This window comes from Camelus dromedarius, chromosome 6, assembly GCF_036321535.1.
Source record: "Camelus dromedarius isolate mCamDro1 chromosome 6, mCamDro1.pat, whole genome shotgun sequence".
NCBI lineage: Eukaryota > Metazoa > Chordata > Mammalia > Artiodactyla > Camelidae > Camelus > Camelus dromedarius.
In genome coordinates, this window is record NC_087441.1 from 76,391,301 (window position 1) to 76,413,807 (window position 22,507).

At 38.7% G+C, this 22,507-nt stretch overlaps 1 protein-coding gene across 49 annotated transcripts in view; it reads left to right on the plus strand.

The window, feature by feature from the left end:
* The window catches only part of RIMS1 (regulating synaptic membrane exocytosis 1), a 450,375-nt gene that overhangs the window by 223,686 nt on the left and 204,182 nt on the right, over window positions 1-22,507 (plus strand). For all 49 annotated transcript variants that reach the window (XM_064486964.1, XM_064486968.1, XM_064486969.1 and 46 more), the window contains 2 exons: window positions 16,983-17,323; window positions 20,989-21,863. In XM_064486964.1, coding sequence (XP_064343034.1) covers window positions 16,983-17,323; window positions 20,989-21,863 — 1,216 coding nt within the window. The remainder of the gene's footprint in view (window positions 1-16,982; window positions 17,324-20,988; window positions 21,864-22,507) is intronic.

Sequence of the window (22,507 nt, forward strand, 5' to 3'; positions counted from 1 at the left end):
TGTTTTACTTCTGGTTTCCTTTGCTGTGCAGAAGCTTGTAACTTTCATTAGGTCCCATTTGTTTATTCTTGCTTTTATTTCTTCTAGGAGAAAATTTTTGAGATGTATGTCAGATAATGTTTTGCCTCTAGGAGGTTTATTGTATCTTGTCTTATGTTTAAGTCTTTAATCCATTTTGAGTTGATTTTTGTATATGGTGTAAGGGAGTGTTCTAGCTTCATTGTTTTACATGCTGCTGTCCAGTTTTCCCAACACCGTTTGCTGAAGAGACTGTCTTTATTCCATTGTATGTTCTTGCCTCCTTTGTCGAAGATGAGTTGACCAAAAGTTTGTGGGTTCATTTCTGGGCTCTCTATTCTGTTCCATTGGTCTATATGTCTGTTTTGGTACCAATACCATGCTGTCTTGATGACTGTAGCTCTATAGTATTGTCTGAAGTCTGGGAGAGTTATTCTGCCAGCCTCTTTCTTTCTCTTCAGTAATGCTTTGGCAATTCTAGGTCTTTGATGGTTCCATATGAATTTTATTATGATTTTTTCTAGTTCTGTGAAATATGTCCTGGGTAATTGGATAGGGATTGCATTAAATCTGTAGATTGCCTTGGGCGGTGTGACCATTTTAACAATATTGATTCTTCCAATCCAAGAGCATGGAATATCTTTCCATTTTTTAAAGTCTTCTTTAATTTCCTTCATCAGTGGTTTATAGTTACTGTTACTGTTTTTTTTTTTAATTTTTAAAAATATTCAGATTTCCAAACATACAGGTCATAAAAGGACAGAATTTGCTGCATGCCCACTAGGAGCAAAAGATGGAGAAAGAGACAGTTGAGAAGATAACGCTCACCTAATGGAGGCAGAGAATTAATTAGAATCTTGATTTTGCAAGTGATTATACTGCTTCACAGTATCTTTGCTGTTCTATGAGATGAGTTGTCTCTGCTTGGCAGACTGCCTGATTCCTGGAAAGAAACAGCTATAAATTTGCAAGCTGGAAGATAATTACAAGTGGAAAGAGTTACACATTTTTACAGAACACAGAATCTTTGTCTTTTGCTTTTTGGTCCCCCTGTTGCCGGAGAATAGGTTCTTGCCTCTCACAGGAAAGAATTCAAGAGCAAGGCATGGTAAAGTGAAAACAAGTTTATTTAGAGAGACACACATTCCATAGACAGAGTGGGGTCTATTTCACTCAGAAGGGAAAGCGCCTTAGGAGATACACAGTCCATGGAAAGAATGTGGGTCATCTCAAAAGGTGAGAAGAGAGACTGACAGGTATGGGGTGTTTAGTTTAAAGTAAAACTCCATAGACAGAGTGTGGACCATCTCAGAAGGCAAAAAGAGAGCAACCACGAGGTGCGGAGTTGTTAGGTTTTATGGGCTTAGTAATTTCACATGCTAATGAGTAGGAGGACTATTCCAACTACTTTGGAGAAGGAGCAGGGCTTTCCAGGAATCAGGCCCCCACCTACTTTTTGACCTTTTACGGGCAGCCTGGGAACTGTCATGGCCCCTGTGGGTGCACCATGGGGCTCAAGGTCTACTGGATGCCCAGTCTGCCATCTTGGTTCTAAGCAGTTTGTCCTGTCCTCAGTTGCTGTGTCATTCCTTCAATAGCTGTGCCCTGCCCCCTTTCCCTCCTGTCTCACCCCTAAGAAGCAGTTTATTTCTGTGCTTACTGACAACTGACCAATGGATGGATGTATTGACTGTACAATTCAGAACGTAAAATGAAAAGGAAACAAACAAGTCTTCAGAAATTCATTGAGCATCAATTATGCCTAGAGAATATGATGGGTAGAAAGAAAAGGAAAAAGACCGAGCTTTCAGGGAGCTATAGTTTAATACAGATAATAACAATAACAATGAAAAGCTAGAGATTAATATGAAATCAAAAATGCATGAACAACATGCTATGAGAAGTTAAGGAGAAAAGAAATTGGTCAATTGGCTAATGTGAAAATTCATACAAATGCATGATCATTTATCTACTTGTAATTGACATTTGATTAATCTACATATGTTGAAATAATTGAAATACATGGAGATAAGACTGCCTGAAAATCCAAGACGTATGGTCATTGTGAATCTTTTCAGGTGTTGTCCTGAGCCCATCTCAGCCGATCCATAACCAGTGCTGTGGCTGGACCCCCCCATGTAGGTTCTTACCATGATTGCAGATGCCCTCAGCAATAACCGTCAGGAAACAGCAACAAAAAGATTTATTACATACGGGTCCTGAAAATTACATGACCGACCTGGGGCCACAAAGCATGGTCTCACAGAGGTGCACAGAGAGCAAGAGAGCTGGGCCTGGGGCTCTGATTTAATTGGGGTTGGGAGTTGGGGTGTAGGGTTTCCCAAGCCACTCTTGGTGGGTGAATTTGAAACAGAAGAGCAGAAATTTGAAGCTTGGGAAGAGAAAATACAAGGGGGCCCAAGTGGCCAGCTATCAAATCAACCAAGATCTGGAAAACAAAGAGGGAGGTGGACTGGCTCTTTTACCTTGTCCTGTGGCTGGCTACGTATTCATTTGAGATAGTCATTCTTGAAGTGAATGCCTCCGTAATCAATGCTTAAGTCAGGCACTTGCATTGAAAAAAGAAAACAAAAAACAGAAAAAAACAAAAACAAAAACTAAAAAACCCCCAGCTCTCAGGGCTTCCACTACAGGTATCTTATACTATTTTTTCTTAGATTAGCTAAGAATTATCTGCTTTCATAGTAGAGAAATAATTACAATTGGCCTGTTCATACTGATGCTTTAAAAAAAAGTGGTCTGTGACAGTATTGGGAGTAATGGAGTAAAAGCAGTCTAAGTCTCTTTTTCTTCTTCACGATTGTCTTGGTTCTTCTTGACCTTTAGCATCCTACAATAATTTTAGAATTGCCTTATGCACTTCCAGAAAAGCTTTCTTTGTGGAATTTTTTGTGTGTGTTGGGGAGAGGATTGCATCAGATACATATAGAGAGTACTTTTAGAGCCACGCCTTTACAGATTTGTTACTCTGCAGTTAATGAACACAGTTCCACTTGTGTGTGTTGGTGAGGTCAAATTCTGTTCAGCTCTGTACCCCCTTACTGATGTTTAGTCTGCGTGTTTTGTCAGTTACTTCGAGATGTGTCTGTATTTCTCCTTATACTTGTGATTTGCCCATTTTTCTTTATTTGTCAAGTTCTGCTTTATACGTTGACACTATATTGTTAATGCATATAAATTTAGAGTTTGGTGTCTTTTGGATGGATTAACCTTTTATCATGATGAATTGCACCTTTTTATCTTTAGTAAGATTTCTTGCAACATGTCTACTTCATCTGAAGTTAGCATAACTACACAAGCTTTCTTCTGGTCAGTTTTTGCATGATAGTACTTTTCCTTTTTCTTTGTTTAACCTCTACAGCCTTCTAGTCAAGGTGTATCTCTTCCAATTAGCAAATAGTTGGATTAGGTTGTTTACAAAATCCAGTCTGATGATTTTTTTCTTTTCATTGGAACATTTAATTTGCTTGCATTCTGTGTTGTGGCACTGTATTTGTGTTTAAATTTACCATCTTACTTTGTATTTCCCATTTGCCCCATTATTACCTACTTTTGAATTAATTTAGCATTCTATTCTCCATTACCTTTTAGTAATACATTATTTTGCCTTTATCTGTTATCCACAAAATGTTATATTATTATTATGTTATTAATGCTTAATGGATATTAATATATTTACTATTTCTCAAAAATACAAGAACCTTCTACCACATTAATGTGATTTATCCCCTATGACATTTTTGCTATTACTGTGATTTAACCTAAGATACTTTGAGTGGCTTTTGCTTATCATCAATATTCATTTAGATTTTCCAGCCGTTGCTCTCCATTCTTTCCTGTGTTCTGGTTTCCATCTGGCATCATCCTCTTTCCAAAAACTCCCCTTATATTTCCTTTATCATGCTTCAGTTGGTAATACATTCATTTTTTGTAGAATTAGAATGGCTTTTTTTTCAAAGGACATTTTCCACTACTATAGAATTCCATTTGGCATTTATTTTCCTTCATCACCAAAATATAATTGTACTGTCTTCTGACTTTCCTATTGAGAGGCCAGTTATCAGGCTTATGGTTACTCCCTTGAAAATACTCTTTTATCCTCTGGCTGCTTTAAAACATTTGTCTTTGATTTCCTCTATTTGTCTTAGATGTGCCTAGGCATCGTCTTCTCTGTGTTTACTCTGCTTAGGGTTTGCAGCAATTCTTGAACCTGTGGCCTGACGTCTTTCACTAGTATCTCAGTTCTGGCTGTTAGAACAAAACACCACGACTGGGTGGCTTACACAACAGACCTTTATTTCTCACAGTTCTGGAGACTGGGGAACCCAAGACCAAGGTGCCCACTTCCAGCTACCATCACGGTAGGGTTTAGGGCTTCAGACTTCAACACACAAATATGGAAGGAATGCCAACATTGAGTCTGTGGCAGATGGTTTTGGAAAACCATGGCTTCAAGTGTTGCCTATGCTCCATACTTTATATTCTCTCCTTCCAGGACTTCAATTACACATATGCTAAACCTTCTTACCACATTGTATCACCTACGATCATCCCTATTTTATAATTCAACAATTTTTCTTTCCCTACTTCAGCTGTGTATTTTAATCTTAATCTGAACTCACTAATCTTATTTTCAATTTTGTCTAATTTAAAAGTAGACCAAGCTACTGAGTTCTTAATTATTTAAGTTCACTTATTTTTCAGTTCTAAAATGCTCATTTGATTCTTGTATAGTTTCTGATTCTCTGTTTAAATTATTCATCTTGTCATCTACCTTACTGAAAATGTTAAACAACATACTGGAATATTCACCTTATAACTCCAGTGTGTGGATCTCCTGTGTGTCTGTTTCCATTATGTGTTTCTCTCTCCTTCTTCATCTCCCTCTGCTTGTCTCTGTCTCTCTGTCTCCATCTTTTTGTCTCTCTCTTCATGTGGTACTGCCTCCTGGTATATGTAGTAATTTTTGTGTGGATGCTTTAGACTTTCATAAAAAAGTTATAGATATAGGTCCTGGGTTCAATCCCCAGCACTTCCATTAAAAATAATAATAAATAAATAAACCTAATTACCCCCTCTTCCAAAAAAACTGTTAAATTTTTTTGTAAATTATAGATATAATTTGAAGTTTTATGATGCTGTAATATATTAAAAACAAGTACCTTTGCTTCTTCCAGGAAGTAAGGGTAGAGGTAGATTGCTTTCATCCAATCAGAGATTAGGCTAGTTTGAAGCTGGGAAACCATGGACACATCTAGGTCTAGAGGAGGGAGGGGAAAAAATTTTGCTACTAGGGCCTGAGGGAGCTGCCAGAGGGGAACTACAGAAAGATGAGTTCATGGTCCAAACTACCAAAGGGAAAAACACCCAAACTTCTTTCCTGACGTCTGGTCTCCCACTCATGCATCTTATTTGGGAGAAATAGCATCTTAACAATACTGAGTTTTTCTATCATTAAATATGATGTAAGTCTCCATATATTAGTCTACTTGAACTATCATAACAAAATGCCATAGGCTGGGTGGCTTAAACACAGAAATTTATTATGAGGCTGCGAAGTCCCAGGACAGTGTCAGCAGAGAGTTCTCTCCATAGCTTACTAGTGGCCAATTTCTTGCTTTGTCCCCACATGGTCTTTCCTCTGTGTTCCTGCAGGCAGGATGTGGAATGAAAGCTCTCTGCTCTGTCTTCTTATAAGGACACAAATCTTAGTCTTTTTGGATCAGGGTCTTACCCTTACAATCTCATTCTTACAGACCCCTACCTTCAAATACAGCCACATATGGAGTTAGGACTTCAACACCTGAATTGCAGGAGGAAGACCCAGTCCATTCCATAGTAGGCTTCATAAATTTTTCTCAGCAACATTTTATACATTCTAATGCTTTTACACATATTGTTAAATTCATCCTTAAGTATCAACATTGTTTTTTGTACTGCTACAAGATAAATTCACTTGTTAGTTTCAGTAGTGTTCTATAGATTCTTCAGGAATTCCTGTATATAATATTATGACCTCTATAAATAAGGATAGATTTACTCTTTCCTTTCCAAAATTTATGTCTTATTTCTTTTTATTGCCTTATTGTATTCACTATGATCTCAATTACAGTGGATAAATGTCTAGTTAAGAATATAATTCCTTGCTTTGTTCCTGATCTTAGGTAGAAAGTATTAAATTTTCACATTAAATGTACTATTAATTGTAGTTTCCTGTAGATTTGATAAAGTTTTTCTTAAAGATTTTTGCTTCTGTGTTTTTGAGAGATGGTGGGTTTTAACTTTATTTTCTTATATCAGGGTTTTCTTTTATCAGTGATTTAGTTTCAAGGCTAAGCTGAACTGATAAAATGAAGTGGAACTGGCCTCTCTTCCTGTTTTTTAGTAAAAAAGTTGTATTTGTATCATTTAGTTTTTATATATGTTTAAAAGAATTTTCTGGTAAAGATACATGGTTCTGGCAATTTCATTGTACATTGTCTTTTAATTATGAATTCAATTTCTTCACTAGTTATAGGGCTATTCAGGTTTTATATTTCTTCTTGTGTTAGTTTTGATAATTTGAATTTTTTATGGAATCTTCTATTTAATCTAGTTAATTGATTGGCATAAAGTTGTTCATAATACTCTCTTATTTATCTTTTTAACAAATGTAGAATCTATGGCACTGTACCTTCTTTTGGTAATTTTGTTTTCTGTTATTTTTCTTAATCAGTCAAGTGGGATGGTAATCAATTTTATTAATCCCTCTGAAGAACTAGTTTCTGATTTCATTGATTTTCTCTAGGCGTTATTGAGTTTTTAATTTTATATTTAAATGACTTCCACTCTTATCTTTATTTTCTTCTTTATTCTGCATTTTAGTATTTTCATTAACTAATGTTATTAATTTTGTTCTTTTTAAGATAAAAACTTAGATCATTGATTTTATAATTGTTTCTTTTGCAATAGAGTGTTTCAAGCTATAATTTTCCAAAAAGTACTTTAGCTGCATCTCAGAAATGTTGGTAAGTTGTATTTTATAATAATTCAGATCAAAACACATTTTAATTTCTCTTGTGATTTCTTCTTTGACCTTGGCATATTTAGATATATGTTTCCTAATTTCCAAAATTAGTCTATTTCCAGATTTTTGTTACTGTTTTCTAATTTTATTCAGGTACAAAATAAAATTAAAATTCTATTTATATTTTATCTCATTCATTTGAATTTATGTTTGCAAATTTTATAATACAAATGTGGTATTAATCTAGTAGGCATGAATATAATTTATTAAATACCGTTTGTTATACAAGTTTCAAAAATATTTTGTTAAAGGAGTTTTGATCAAAATGTGTGGAGACAATTTTACGTTTCTAATGAAGTCTATTGGGGTAAGAAATGGAGAAGAGCATGAACTCAAGCAGTTCAGTGAGCTCAGAAATAAAATTCATAAACAGAAGGAATACTTTTCTGAAGAGATTGAAACTAAAACAGAACCAAACAGAAATTTTGGAGCTGAAGACCTCAATAATTGAGATGAAGACTACATCAACAGCATTGGAAGCAGAGCAGACCTTATGGAAGAGGGAATTTGTGAGCTCAAAGATAGAAATTCAGAAATGATACAAGTAGAAGAGGAGGGGAAGCTAAGATATAAAATAAAAGAAGAAGGGGAGGGTATAGCTTAGTGGTAGAGCACATGGATGAGGTCCTGGGTTCAATCTCCAGCACCTCCAATAAAAAAAAATAATAATAAAATAGATAAACCTAATTTGCCCCCCTCGAAACAAAAACAAAAAACAAAAACAAAAGGAAGAAATTCTATGAGAACTATCCTACTCTTTTAGGACGTGCAACATTAGAATGATGGGTATCCCAGAAGGAGAAGAAAGAAAGACAGGAGCAGAAAGTTTATTTAAGGAAATGGTATCTGAGAACTTCCCAGATGGACATTATATAATGATAAAGGAGACAATTCATCAAGAAGACATAACAGTGATTAATATATATGTACCTAACAAAAGAGAACCAATACATTAATGGATGAATCAGACAGAAAGTCAGTAAGGAGACAGAGACCTAAAGTGAAACATTAGACAGGATTGATTTGATAGATGTATACAGAACATTCCATCCAAATGCACCAGAATACACATTGCTCTCAAGCAGAAATGGAACATTCTTAGGGGTAGACCATATTTTGGGACACAAAACAAGTCTCAATAAATCTAAGAAGATTGAAATTATATCAAGCATCTTTTCTAATTGCAAAGGTGTGCAACTAGAGATCAGCTACAAGAAGAAAGCTGGAACAATCTCAGATATGTGCAGACTAAATAACATGCTCCTGAACAACTATTGGGTCAACAAAGAAATCAAAGGAGAAATTTTAAAAAATACATGAAGTCAAATGAAAATAAAAATACAACATAGCAAAATCTACAGCACACAGCAAAAGCAGTTCTAAGAGGGAAATTTATAGTGATACAGGCCAACCTCAAAAGACTAGAAAAAATCCCAAATAAACAATCTAACATTACACCTAAAGCAACTAGAAAAACAAGAACAAATTAAGCCCAGAGTCAGTAGAAGAAAGGAAATAACAAAGATCAGAGTGAAAATAAATAAAATAGAGACTAAAAAGACAATGAAAAAATCAATAAAATTAAACGCCGTTTCCTTGAAAAGATAAACAAAATCTACAGAATTTTAGCCAGACTCCCTAAGAATAAATAAAGAAGGCTCTTACAAATAAAATCAGAAATAACAGAGGAGAAATAACAAATGACACAGGAATACAAAAGATTATAAAAGAATGTTATAAACTGGTATATGTGAAAAAAAAATGGGCAATCTAGAAGAAATGGATAAATTCTTAGAATCATACAACCTTCCAAGACCGTATCATGAAGAAATAAAAAAAATCTGAATTGTAAAAAAAAAAAACCAAAAACAAAAACGAAAAAAAAAAACAAAACCTGGTAATGAGATTGAAATAGTAATAAAAAACCTCCCAATAGTCCAGGACCAAACAACTTCACTGGTGAATTCTACTGAACATTCAAAAGTTAATACCTATTCTCAATGTCTTCCCAAAAATTGAAGAGAAGAAAATGGTCCATATTACCTAAAGCAATATATAGATTTAGTGTAATTCCTATCAAAATCCCAATGACATTTTTTCACAGGAATAGAAAAACAATCTTAAAATTTATATGGAACCACAAAAGACCTGGACCAAAACAAAGCTGAAAAAAAGAACAACGCTATCACAATTCCTCATTTCAAATTATACTATAAAGCTATAGTATTCAAAACAGTATGGTATTGAAAGACAGACACATAGATCAATGGAACAGTATTGAGAGCCCAGAAATAAGCCCATACATATATGGACAGTTAATTTACAACAAAGGGGCAAAGAACATAAAATGGAGAAAGAATGGTCTCTTCAATTAATGGAGTTGGAACAACTGGATAGCCACACGTAAAAGAATTAAACTAGACCACTACCTCCCACCATACGCAAAAATCAGCTCAAAAAATGGATTAAACACTTGACCTGAAACCATAAAACTCCAAGAAGAAAACAGGCAGAATGCTCTTTAACATTGGTCTTAGCAATATTTTTCTGGCTCTTTCTCTTCAAGCAAGGGAGAGGAGAGCAAAAAAAAAAAAAAAAAAAAAAAAAAAGGGACTATATCAAACTGAAATCTTCTGCACAGCAAAGGAAACCTGCAACAAAATGAAAAGGCAGCCTACTGAATGGGAGAAGATATTTGCAAATAGTATCTGTGATCAGGAGTTACTATTCAAAATGTATAAAACACTCATACAACTCAACAACAAAAAAACTGATAAAAAAAAGACATTATGAAAGGGAATATATATATATATATATATCACTATGCTGTACACCAGAAATTAACACAACATTGTAAATTGATTATACTTTAATAAAAGAGAGAGAGAGGGAGACTCTGGAAAAAATGGGCAGAATAGACATTTTTCCAAAGAAGACATACAGATGGTTCAATACAGATGTTCAGCATCTCTAACTTAGGGAAATGCAAATCAAAACCACAATGGCATATCACCTCATGCCCACTAGAATGTCTATCATCAGAAAGACAAGAAACAAATGTTGCTGAGATGTGAAGAAAAGGGAATTCCCTGTTGGTGGAAAAGGTAAATTGGTGCAGCTCCTATAAAAAGCAGTATGTAGATGCTTCAAAAAATTAAAAATAGAACTACCATATAATCCAGCATTCCACTTCTGGGTATTTATCTGAAAAATCCAAAAACACTAATTTGAAAAGATACATGCACTATTTACAATAGCCAAGACATGGAAGCAACCTAAGTGTCCCTGGATGGATGAATGGATAAAGAAATGGGATGTATATATACATATACATATGATGGATATTATCCAGTCATAGAAAACAAGGAAATATGGCCATTTGCAAGAGCATGGATGGACCTTGAGGGAATTATGTTAAGTGAAATAATTTAGACAAGGAAAGACAAATACTGTATGATATCACTTATGTGGAATCTAAAAAACAAACAAATGAAAAATGAGTTCATAGATACAAAGAACAGATTGGTGGTTGCCAGAAAAGGCTGGAGGAGGTGGGTGAGGGGTGAGCTAAAAGGGTGAAGGGGGTCAAAAGGTACAAATTTCTAGTTATAAAATAAATAAGTCCTGGAAATATAATGTACAGCATGGTGACTATAGTTAATAATAGTATGTTGTATATTTGAAAGTTGCTAAGAGGGTAGATCTTAAACGTTCTCATGACAAGAAAAAAATTGTGACTCTGAATGGTGATGGATGTTAGCTAGCTTTATTGTGGTGATCATTTCACAATATACACAAATATGAAATCAATATACTGTATGCATGAAACTATCATAATGTTATACAGCAATGATACCCCAATTTTTAAAATGTGTATGGATTCCTTCTAAATAAATTACCCATATTAGAGGTTATTCTTTCTCTTCAAAGCCTAATGTACACTATTGGTGGGAATGTAAATTAGTGCAATCACTATGGGAAACAGTATGGAGATTCTCCCCCCGAAATAGAAAGGAACTAACATGATCCAGCTATTCCACTTCTGGGTATTTATTAAAAGATTACAAAAACTCTAATTTGAAAAGATATATGCACCACTGTGTTCATCACAGCATTATTTGCAACAGTCAAGATATGGAAGCAATCTAAGTGCCAGTCAATAGATGAATGAGTAAAGGAGATGTGTTTTATACATACCAGTGGATTTTTACTCAGCCATTAAAAATATGAAATTTTGCCATTTGTGACTATATGGATTGACCTCGAGGGAACTATGCTAAGAGAAATAAGTCAGATGGAGAAAGACAAATTCCATAGTATTTCACGCATATGTGCAATATGAAAAAAAAAAAAGAGAACGCAAACAAAACAAATGAACAAACCAAACAAAAAACAAAGACAAAGGTACAGAGAACAGAGTATTGCTTACCAGAGGGATAAGGAGGCTGAAATGAGTAAAAGGAGTCAATTTTATTGTGACAGATGGAAATTAAACTTTTGGTGGTGAGCATGCAGTCATGAACACAGAAGGCAAAAATATAATGTTTTACACATAAAACTTATAGAATGCCATAAACCAATGAAATAATAAATACTCTAATATTACCTGTGAATTTCCATAATGCCAGTTTTCTGTTACCCAGGTAACATCTGTAATAGAGATCATTTCACCCAGAGTAGAATATTTTGTGACTTTAAAAACTTTCCGTCGCTAGAAATGATACATTTGAACTTACTTGTGAATTCACAAAGCACAAGGACAGAGGCCAGGCATTAGAAAGGGGATCTGGGATTTGTCAGTATGTTTCTCTGTGTGTGTGTGTATGTGGAAGATGTTCTGAGTGGACAACTGGAGCACACCACTCATCAGGTTGTAGACCATCTACCTGCCAGAATGAGGGGGGCACTTGGCAGGTCAACACCACCCTCTGTTTCTGGTTTGTGGGAAAGTGGTCCTTCTGTGAGTGAAGAATAAACTCTTTTTCTATATGAAGACCTTCAAATAGGCTCCTGTTTTTCAGTCTACTTCTCACTTCCGTCCTGACATCGTACTTTCTGCCATTTCTAATATAGAGCATCTCATGGGTTCCGCTGAGATTGGCTCGCTTCTGGCTTCAAGCCCTCGCCACTGCGCTGTGATCTACAGCCCCCTCCATTCCGCTCCACTTAACCACCGTTTGCCACACGTTCAGTGACTTGTAAAAATTTGTTGGCATCTCCCTTCCTTGAGGTTCTCTTTTGGTTGTGGGCTTTGTGGCTTTGCTATACGTTTTGTGGCTGCTATATAGATGGGATCTCACTACGTTATCTTAAATCTGAAACACTGGTGACAGCGAGAGAGCGGGGCTTGGAGGCATTATTAGATCGTCAGATTTTAAAATCTGGAACTGATGCTGCCCGGTTTGGGTGACAATTTGGCAAAACCCGTTCGGGAGGCAATTTTGCAAACTACACGAACAATTCTAACTCTTGCTTAGTGGTTATGGTAGAAAAGCCTTACGTGTGTTCTAAAATTTGACTCAGTAATTTGATTTTTTTCCCAATACATTCTAAAAAATAAATGACCTTAAATATGAAAACAATTTGATCAACACAGTTTTTTACCTCAAAGTTCTGTATTAATGTGAAAGAATGTAAGTGGTTTAAGCATTGGTGAAATGATATACAGTCTCTACAAAATATTTTGTCATATGAAAATGGTTTAGAAACATTTAGAATCACATGGAAATACTTGTGCTGTAATAGTAAATGAATCAATGGAATGCAAGTTACTGTGGAACTTATTTTAAATTTGCCTAGAAAAACTAAGCCAAAATGTTAATAGTGGGTCAGTGGGGCTCGGGGTGCTTTACTCTTTAAAAAAGAAACCATCTATGTCATATTTCATCTTTCATAAATCCACATGATGTATTTAATAAACTTCCAAAGGGAAAAAAATAAACCTATGAAATAGCAACAACAATAACAAAAGACTAGAAGAAACACTCACGTACACACACCCAGACACACACACACACACACACACACACGATAACAAGTTCCAAACAGAACTCACTAATTTTCATCCACTCTGTCATCAACTGTTTTCTTACTATCTTATCTACCATCCTCAACAAAGCTGAAATATCACCTTGAAAAATTTCTCCCCAGTTTCTACTGGAGTGAGAGCTTTTACTGAATAGAGGAAGTAAGGAAAATAAGTAAATGTATTCAAAAAATGCAGCATCTAGAATGAAGTCGAATATCTCCTGGGTTTTTTTCATGTTTTTCAAAGTGGTAGTTGTAACAATTTTTTTTTTTAAAGTACTGTATTGAAAGAAGGTCAGTTTTAAAACTTATCTGTAAACATATAAAATACTAAAAACCTCAGATGGATTTTTATAAGCAAAACATTTGTGTTAATGTAAGAATCTTATACCTCATTGGCATGAATCACGCCCATGATATCATCCAAAGTAAATCTAGGGCACATTTCTTCTGCTCTGTGTGTCTGGGTCTGTAAACATTTCATGTGAAGGCAAATGTAAAGTATTTCTTTCACCTGGATATGATTTTTCTGCAAAATTCATGTTTTTTTTCCATGAAATTCTCTCTCTCTCCATATATATTTCACATAAATTGCAACACTATATGGATAGTAGGGAGTGTTGTAATTTTTGTTTCTCTGGGTAACATATTCCTGTGGGTTTTATAAAATGGTCTACTGTATTTCTTAAGGATTCATTAAATAGAAAGGATGGAATTCAAAATGCTGTTAGAGCAAAAAGTCAGAATAAAATTTTCAAATGTTCTTCATATATCTGATATATGACATGGAGTCTCAGGAGCCATGTAACCCCACAATAATCTTTCATTCTAGTTTGGTTTTGGTTGCATCATAAATTGTTAAGATAAGATATTACGTGGACCTGGTTTACTGGAAATTAGTTTGGGGGTACTTAAACAGGGTATAACCCCGCATGGTGCAGTCTCCAAAAGGTGTGTGTGTGTGTGTGTGTGTGTGTGTGTGTGTGTGTGTGTGTGTGTGTGTGTGTGTGTGTGTGCTTTAAATAAACAGTACTTTTTTTTTATGGTAGAAATAGGTATGTCTTATCCTCCTTGAAAAAAAATCAGTTAAGAAAAACTCCCCAACCCACTTGTGGATTTCTATAGTTCCAGGCAAGCATAATACTTAATATTAAATTCAAAAACAGAATCTTTAAGCACACAGAACTGTGCTGCTTCTTAGCGACTAATTGGCTAAGTTTTTATACATGTCTGCGATGTTTGATGTGAACTGAATAGAGCAGTATTCTATTACAATCTCACATAGTTTCCTTTGCAACTCACATAAGCAATTTCTTTTTTATTTCTAAACTTTGTGGGAAGAGTAATTTATACAACTAATAATAGATATTGGGAGACAGCATTTTAATGAAAACTGTTTTAACTTGCTTATAGTTAATTTTGCTTTCAAATTAGAGGTTAGACTGACCACACTCTTAATTAATTTTGAAATACAAATCTAAAAATGTTATGGTACATGAAGAAATAAGATGTAGGAAAAATTGGCATTAAATGATTATTTTCCTAAGTGTTAAAAATTGACAAAATTAATGAAACATCACAGGTTTAAATGCATAAATGATAGTTTTAAAATAATAAAGTAGCTGCTTCTACTTACCCACTAACTGTGACCTTTTGAATAAATTTAAATTGAAATGAATTGTAAAATTTAACTGCAATTAATAATAACTAGATTTTGTTTGCTTTCATCAATCCTGCAGCAAGTCTGCACATATTCAAAATTTGGAACTTGTCCAAATCTGGCAATTACTTTTCATTGGCCCATTTTTATAACACTTAAAAATGTGAAGCCATGAAAGTAAGATTGTGATAACCATTTTCCAGAAAAATATTCAAATGTGCAGTGAAGTCTCCTTTCTGCTTTTTTCTGCCACTTTATTCACCTTAACTCTACTTTGGAAGTTTTGTAGTAATTGTAAGTTTCATTATGTTTTTCTCTATGAATTTAAAGGAAATGCGTACTTATACTAAATATGGTTTAATAGTTTTGTAGAAAAGGTCCTAATTTGATGATAAGATTTTGCTGATTATTACTGTAATAAATACGAGTTTAATGTCTACTTAGCTGATGTAAAAAGTGGCCGAAGTTTCATACCAATCTCTTTGAACTCCTTTGAATTTGGACCCTCTCATCACTGTCTTGTCAACCAAAGAGGCAGGACATCACCTGTCCCCATTCAGGGTCTGGACAGAGGAGACTCAGTGTCACTGTTCATGGAAGTCCTGGCCCTAGGGTATCACCCATACAACACTGTTATTGTGTTAACACTGTGCAAAATATGGCCATATTGGCAAGCATTTTAAATTCCCATTTAAACATTCCATGGATCTTCTATTTTGATAGAGGCATGTGCAATGCATTGTTCATCTTGTTTAACGTCTTAGTAGGACACAATACATTGTGTCAGCAGCATTCTGTGACAGCGGACACAACACATTGTGCAGATACTATAACCAGCTGCTTCTGTGGACCTAGCTCTCTTCGGTTGATGACCTCAGGATACATAGAGCAGTGAGTTAAGCTTCGCTGACCTTGAACTTTTCATAGCACATATCTCTGTTAAGTCTTTAGTTCTCCCTGTATTATTAATTCATTGGAATTTTCTTGCTCGGGAAAGATAGTTCTTAACAATTCTTCTGCAATATTTTCCTTTATAAAAAAATACAGAACGCGTCTCCCTCTTTTTCTTATTCTCACTTTAACTTTTACGTGTTCTTACAAACAGCTACAGGTTAGTTTTCCTCCCACCCGTCTGCACGTTGTCAGTAGTACGTTTCCTTTTTGCAAACTGAACAGCACTTCTTTTACTCTCTTATGTTCTTTCTCACCTAGTGTATCTAGGATTTATTCATCCTTCTGAGATATTTTTGTGTAATAGTTGAGTCAGCATTAGTGAAAATGAGAGCCTGATGTTTGGGAATCAGCCTTTCCTGGAGATGCTGGTTCTGAAGTACAGAGAAAAAGTGATGTGTGTTCCCAGGAATAGTGGAAAAGGTATCAGAGTAGCCACACATGAATAACCCTGTCTTAGACTGATGGCTTTATAAATGTATGGAAATTATATTTTATAGCATAAAGTAAACCTCAGGTTAGCTGATTACTAGTAACCTGGAGAAAATACACAGCTTGACCTTTTTTGTGGGTGCCTCTCTTTTATTGTTTGTTCCATGTGATTATCTTGTAATATTGATTTTAATAATGTATGAGTTTTTGAGAAGACAGATCTCTTCTGAGTCCTCTGACACACTGAGGTTTATGGATATAACTATTAATTCTGTGGCTCCTCAGGACATTCTTCTAATCAGTCAACTACCCCACTTAGACCACTTTTACTAACATAATATATACTTTTTATTTGGGGGGTAATTGGGTTTATTTATTTGTTTATTTTAATGGAGATACTGGGAATTGAACTCAGGACCTTGTGCATGCTAAGCACATACTCTAACACCGAGCTATACCTTCCTCCCCCCATTTTAGCAAAAATCTTAAATGAAACTTCAGAGTCAGTCCTACAAAATGTGATGGGTACATGGTAAAAGGAAATTCAAAATCAGAGAATTATAAATAACAAGAAAAAGCTCTATTCAGGTTGCCAGAAGGCTCTGGTTTCAGATGGGGCTGGGTCCAGGCATTCCTATAGTCAACCAAGACTTGTGCAAAGATCATTTTCACAAGAAATTTGAAGGATGCATAGACAGATGACAACCCTTCCTTTTTGCCTTAAGTGTATGATGATTTTAGTATGATGAAAAGAAAGCCTTTCCGAACAGCACAGACAACTGATAGCGTTCTCTCTTCTTCAAATAGGTTATGTGGGTATGCAATTTGTGTCGAAAGCAACAAGAAATCTTAACCAAATCTGGGGCGTGGTTCTTTGGAAGTGGCCCTCAGCAGCCGAGTCAGGATGGAACCCTCAGCGATACAGCCACGGGTCCTGGTTCAGAGGTACCCAGAGAAAAGAGAGCCCGGCTGCAGGAGCGATCGCGGTCTCAGACCCCCCTGAGCACAGCTGCCACCCCCTCCCAGGAGCCGGCTGCCCCCAGTGCACAGCCAGACAGGAGCAAAGGGGCTGAGCCCTCCCAGCCAGTCGTGGGGCCGGAACAGAAGCAGGCGTCTTCCAGGTCTAGAAGTGAGCCTCCCAGAGAGAGGTAAGAGGTTGTTAACCTGGTAAGCAAAAGACAAAGTCATGGATGGAGAGCTAAGCTATTTTCAGGAACGTAACTGCTGGTAAGAGGAGTAGTACCTCTCAGGCCCCCCAAGGAGGCAGCAGGGGGCCCCCGGAGTGCTTTGATTCGTTCCAGAATGTGTCATTCTTTAGGAGACCTTTGATGAGGAGCTGTTCTTTAAACTCATGCACAGATGTGAACAGGTCATTGACTAAGTCACCCAACAGAGCTACTAGCGTCCAACACTGGACGTGAAAAGCTCTTGGATCTGTTCACTGTTCGAATGAGCCCTGTAGTTGGGCTGTGTGTGCTCTGTGCGAGGAGGATGGAGGATACTGACCCACTGGAAGGTGCATGGGTACCTCAGCAAAGCCTCCTTGGAGGACATTTCTTTGCGCTGAGCTTTGCGTGACTAGGAATGAGCCAGGTGAAAGGCGGGATGGGTGACCCAGGGTTGGGCACAGCGATGTGCCCTGAAGGAACCAGGCTGGTGGGAGACCCTAAAGGATGCCCACTGGCTAGAGAGTGAGTCTCAGAAGGGGAGGAAGGGCCTGTAAGGGATCAACACCTGGTCACACTGGGCCTTTTAGCCAGGTTACACTTTATAGACTTTATCCTAGAAATGATGGAAAGTCAGGGTCTAAAACAATCAGATAATTTACTTCAATTTGTTGATTGATTGATTCATTCATTCATTCATTCAAAAATGCACTGATGACCAGACAGGATGCTGTGCTCTCGGGGACAGTGTTAACAAGGAAGACATGGTCCATTTTTCCCTGCAGCTGGGAGTCTGGGGGACTCGACTGTCAGCACAAGGCGTGCTGCCTTTGTCTGTGTGGCCCTTATATATTCCCCTAGGTGGGAGGGTAGGATCCGAAAAAGGCTTCTCTCCCTTTTCAAACAAAACCCGTACAGTAAGGTCAAAGACTTCGAAGTTAAACAAGCCTCAGTTCCAGTCCTGGCTGTCAGTGTAATAGGCAGTAATGACCCACCTTGCAGGGGCTGAATGAGAATGTGGGAGGCCACCAGTGAAGGCAGCCAGTAGTCACCACATGTTTACTGTCAGCCAATGCTGCCAGGAGCCACAGGGTATAAAGACAATTTGGACATGGTCCCTGTTCCCACTGATCCTTGGAAAGAGACCACATCGTCTCCGAGGGAGGACAGAGCCCTGAGTGGGCAGTGAACTGTCCCAGAAGGCTGATATGATCAAAGGTAAAAAAAAAAAAAAAAGTACAAAAATTAGTCCTTTGGAAGCCACAGGAGACAGGAGTGCCTTCAGAATGAAGCTTTCTAGGAGCCCCCCTGCCTGCCCCGGAGTTGTGCGGTGGGGGGACAGAGGAGGAGAGGACGTTACAAGAAGGAAGCAGTGTACTTCCACCGTGTGGAGGGAAGACAGAAGCCCACCAGAGTTACCTTAGTGATGGCAGGACTTAGAGCTCTTGCCGACAAACTCTCCTGAGTTAAGAAGAGACAATTATGTCAAAGGTGAAGTTTGAAATGGGTCAGAAAATGGTATCTTTAAATAAGATAAAGAATTTGGGACTCTAATATTTCTAAAGAGAAAATATGAGTCCTGTTTAGGATACACAGTTAAAAAGAAAAACTGCAAAGAATTCAAGAATAAGGACTGGGAAGAGGTTTTTTGATGACATTTGAAAAAGACTGATCAGGGCAAATACCCTTTCTGATTCTGTAAATTACTTACTGATTATGTAAATACTTCAGAAAACAATGAAGTCCCTGGGGATGTAGAAGAAGGAAAAAAAAGAGCAGGTGGCAGGAAGCATTGGGCAGGTTCAGAGAAGCAAGACCAAAGGAATCGCTGTCTGTTTCAAATTCTTGAAGAATTCTTGATCAGATTTTGTACACTCGTCAGGAGCTCATGGAAATGGAACAATTAAAGGTAGAAGTGAGGGGGGAGGGTGTGTAGCTACCTCAGTGGTAAAGCATGTGCTTCGCATGCACGAGATCCTGAGTTCAATCCCCAGTCCCTCCATTTAAAAATAAATAAATAAATGAACCTAATTAACTCCCCCTAAATTAATTAATTAATTAATTATTTTAAAAAAACAAAGACCAAAAGGTAGAGGTGAGAAAAGGCCTATTCAGTGAAGCAAAGAATCAGAGACTGGGGAAAACCTATTTGCATAATGCTCTATCCTTCCCTAAAGCATTTTCTCAGTGTCTCCTTTAGTCCTCATGTGAACTCTGCAAGGTGTTATTTATCAGCATTTCAAAAAAAAGTAGCTTGACTCAATACAAACTTCCATCAAGCACAGCTGTGCCTTCAGGAGCTACTAAAGGTTTGCAGTCCGTCAGCACATGCTTATGAAATCAGTATTGGATGACAACTAACTGTATTCATACTAGACCCCTTACCTTGTAAAACTGCGAAGCTACCCTGGCAATGCCGCCCTCCCACAAAATCCCTTCCATTTCGCAGGGGTCGAAATGCCTCCAGCAGAACTGGCCAGGCTTTTATTTTGCTTTTCTTTGCCATTTGAAACCCTTTCCCCATCTTTCCATCATCACTGACCCCTCCTCAAACCAACCCCACAATGTATCTTAGCAACTACTACTTTGTAACCCGCAGTAGAAATTGCCCTACTTTTCCCAATTTTTATATTATTCTCAACTCACTGGAAAGCCCTCGTTAGGGACCTCAGGATTCCAAAAACAGCCACAGGTGGCCTCCATTTTAATGGCAGAGTAGACCATATAGTGTCAGAAAGCTCCACTCAGCCATCCCCTTTATGTAACTTCTGGTACAGCTGCTGGACTGTTCCCAAATCAGATGTACTGCAGTGTACAGAAAAAGGGCAATTAAACAATACATCCACAAGAGTCAAAGACTGCCGACTCCTCCTCCTTCACTTTTATCTTTGCCAACGCCTTCCACAGGATGGAGAGAAAAGGAGAACGCAAACCTGTTTTATTCTTCCGGACTGTGTTCTGAAATGAGGGAATGGACCAGGGAGGGAGGGAGGAAAAATGAATCATCCTGTCAAAAATTTCACTATTTGTTATTTTTGCCTTGGGGAAGGTAAACACGAAGGCTAAGATTCAGTCAATGTTTTTCCCTAACCGACTCCCTAAAAAGTGTTTGGCTGCACATGACCTCTTTAAAAACGCTTTTGTTCTATTGAAGGAATGCTGTTCGAGTTTTCTGTGATGGACATACTTGTGTTCACGTTTCTTTAAAAGTTGCAGTTATAGTAAGATATTTTTAATACATACTGTCCAAATAAAAGTCTATATTGAGTTTTTAACTTCTGTGTATATATCATGTTTTGCTCCTTTATTATTTTTATCTAAAGCATTTTTTAAGTCTTTGATTCACAAGGTTAGCAGAAAACTTGTTCATTTACTAAATTCCTTTATAGCTTTTTAAAAATTGATATAGTTAATTCATAGAGAATTTAAAATGTGAAACCAGTTGCGGAGACCCTGAAAAGATGATCATGCAAAAGACTCTTATTTGGAAAGCTACTCACGTAGGTTGAATGTGGTTGTTTATTTCTCGCTTTTTAATTAGACCTCGAAAGATCACTAATTAGTCCAAAGGATTTAAATCTGGAATGGGGGGAAACAGTGCTTCTTGGGTCTGCCCTCCTGCCTGACGCCCCCTTTGTACATCCCAGGAAGAAGACGCCGGGGCTTTCGGAGCAGAATGGCAAAGGGGCCCCAAAGAGCGAGCGGAAACGTGCGCCCAAGCCCTCGGCGCAGCCAGGGGAGGGGGCCGCGGAAGAGCGGGAGCGGAAAGAAAGGCGGGAAAGCCGAAGGCTCGAGAAAGGCCGGTCCCAGGACTACCCCGACGTGTCGGAGAAGCGAGAGGCCGGCCCGGCGGCGGAAGACGAGAAGCAAAGGAAGGAGGAGGAGTACCAGACCCGGTACCGCAGCGACCCGAACCTGGCGCGGTACCCGGTGAAGCCGCCGCCCGAGGAGCAGCAGATGCGCATGCACGCGCGGGTGTCCCGGGCGCGGCACGAGCGGCGGCACAGCGACGTGGCCCTGCCGCGCACTGAGGCGGCCGCCGCGGGGCCCGAGGGCCAGGCCGGCCCGCGCTCGCCAGCCGCCGCCGCCGCCGCCGCCGGGGCCTCGCCGCCCGGCTCGCCGCGGGCCTACTCGGCCGAGAGGACCGCGGAGGCGCGGGCGCCCGGCGCCAGGCCGCTCGCCAACCACGGCCCGCCGGCGCCCGGGCCCGGGGCCCCCGCCGACGCCGCGGAGCCCAGGGCCCCGGAGCCGCTCCGGAAGCAGAGCCGCCTGGACCCCGGCGCGGCCGTCCTGGTGCGCAAGGCCAAGCGCGAGAAGGTGGAGACCCTGCTGCGGAACGACTCGCTGAGCTCCGACCAGTCCGAGTCCGTGCGGCCGTCGCCGCCCAAGCCGCACCGCGCAAAGAGGGGCGGCAAGAAGCGCCAGATGTCGGTGAGCAGCTCAGAGGAGGAGGGTGTGTCCACGCCGGAGTACACGAGCTGCGAGGACGTGGAGCTGGAGAGCGAGAGCGTCAGCGAGAAAGGTGAGGGGCGCCGGCGGGCTCGGGGGCGCGCGTGTGCCGGGGTCCGGGGGGCGCGGGCAGGGCTCGGGGGCGCGCGTCTGTCGGGATCCGAGACGCGCCTGTGCGGGGCTCCCGGGCGCTTATGACGTGCTCCGGGGGAGCACGTGCGCCAGGAGCCCAGTGTCCAAGTTCAAGGGCTTAGAAGCGCAGGCTTGTAACCTACAACGTGATGATCGCGACTGTAGTTAACGCTGCCCTACGGTATATTAGAAACTCGCTGACAGTAAATCCCAACAGTTCTCATCACAAGGAAATGATTATCATAATCATCGTTATTTGTAACTGGTTGAGGGCAGGGGTGTTGACTAAACCTACTGTGGTAGTCATTTAGCATTATCTGTATGTCAGGTCATTAGGTGGCGTAAACTGCCACAGAGCTGTATGTCAATTATATCTCAATAGAAGTTGGGGGGAGGGAATGGGACCTGAAATGCTACACTCAGCCTCGCAGAGAATAGAAAGTTTTAGTTGGTTTTGTTTTGTTTTATTTTTGGTTGTGGGATTTAAAAACGTAACCGCAGTCTCCTAATTTGGGTTACAAGAGTTCTTAATGATTTTGATTCCTGTCACTCTAGGAAATTCAGTATCCAGCCTTGTGTTTTTTA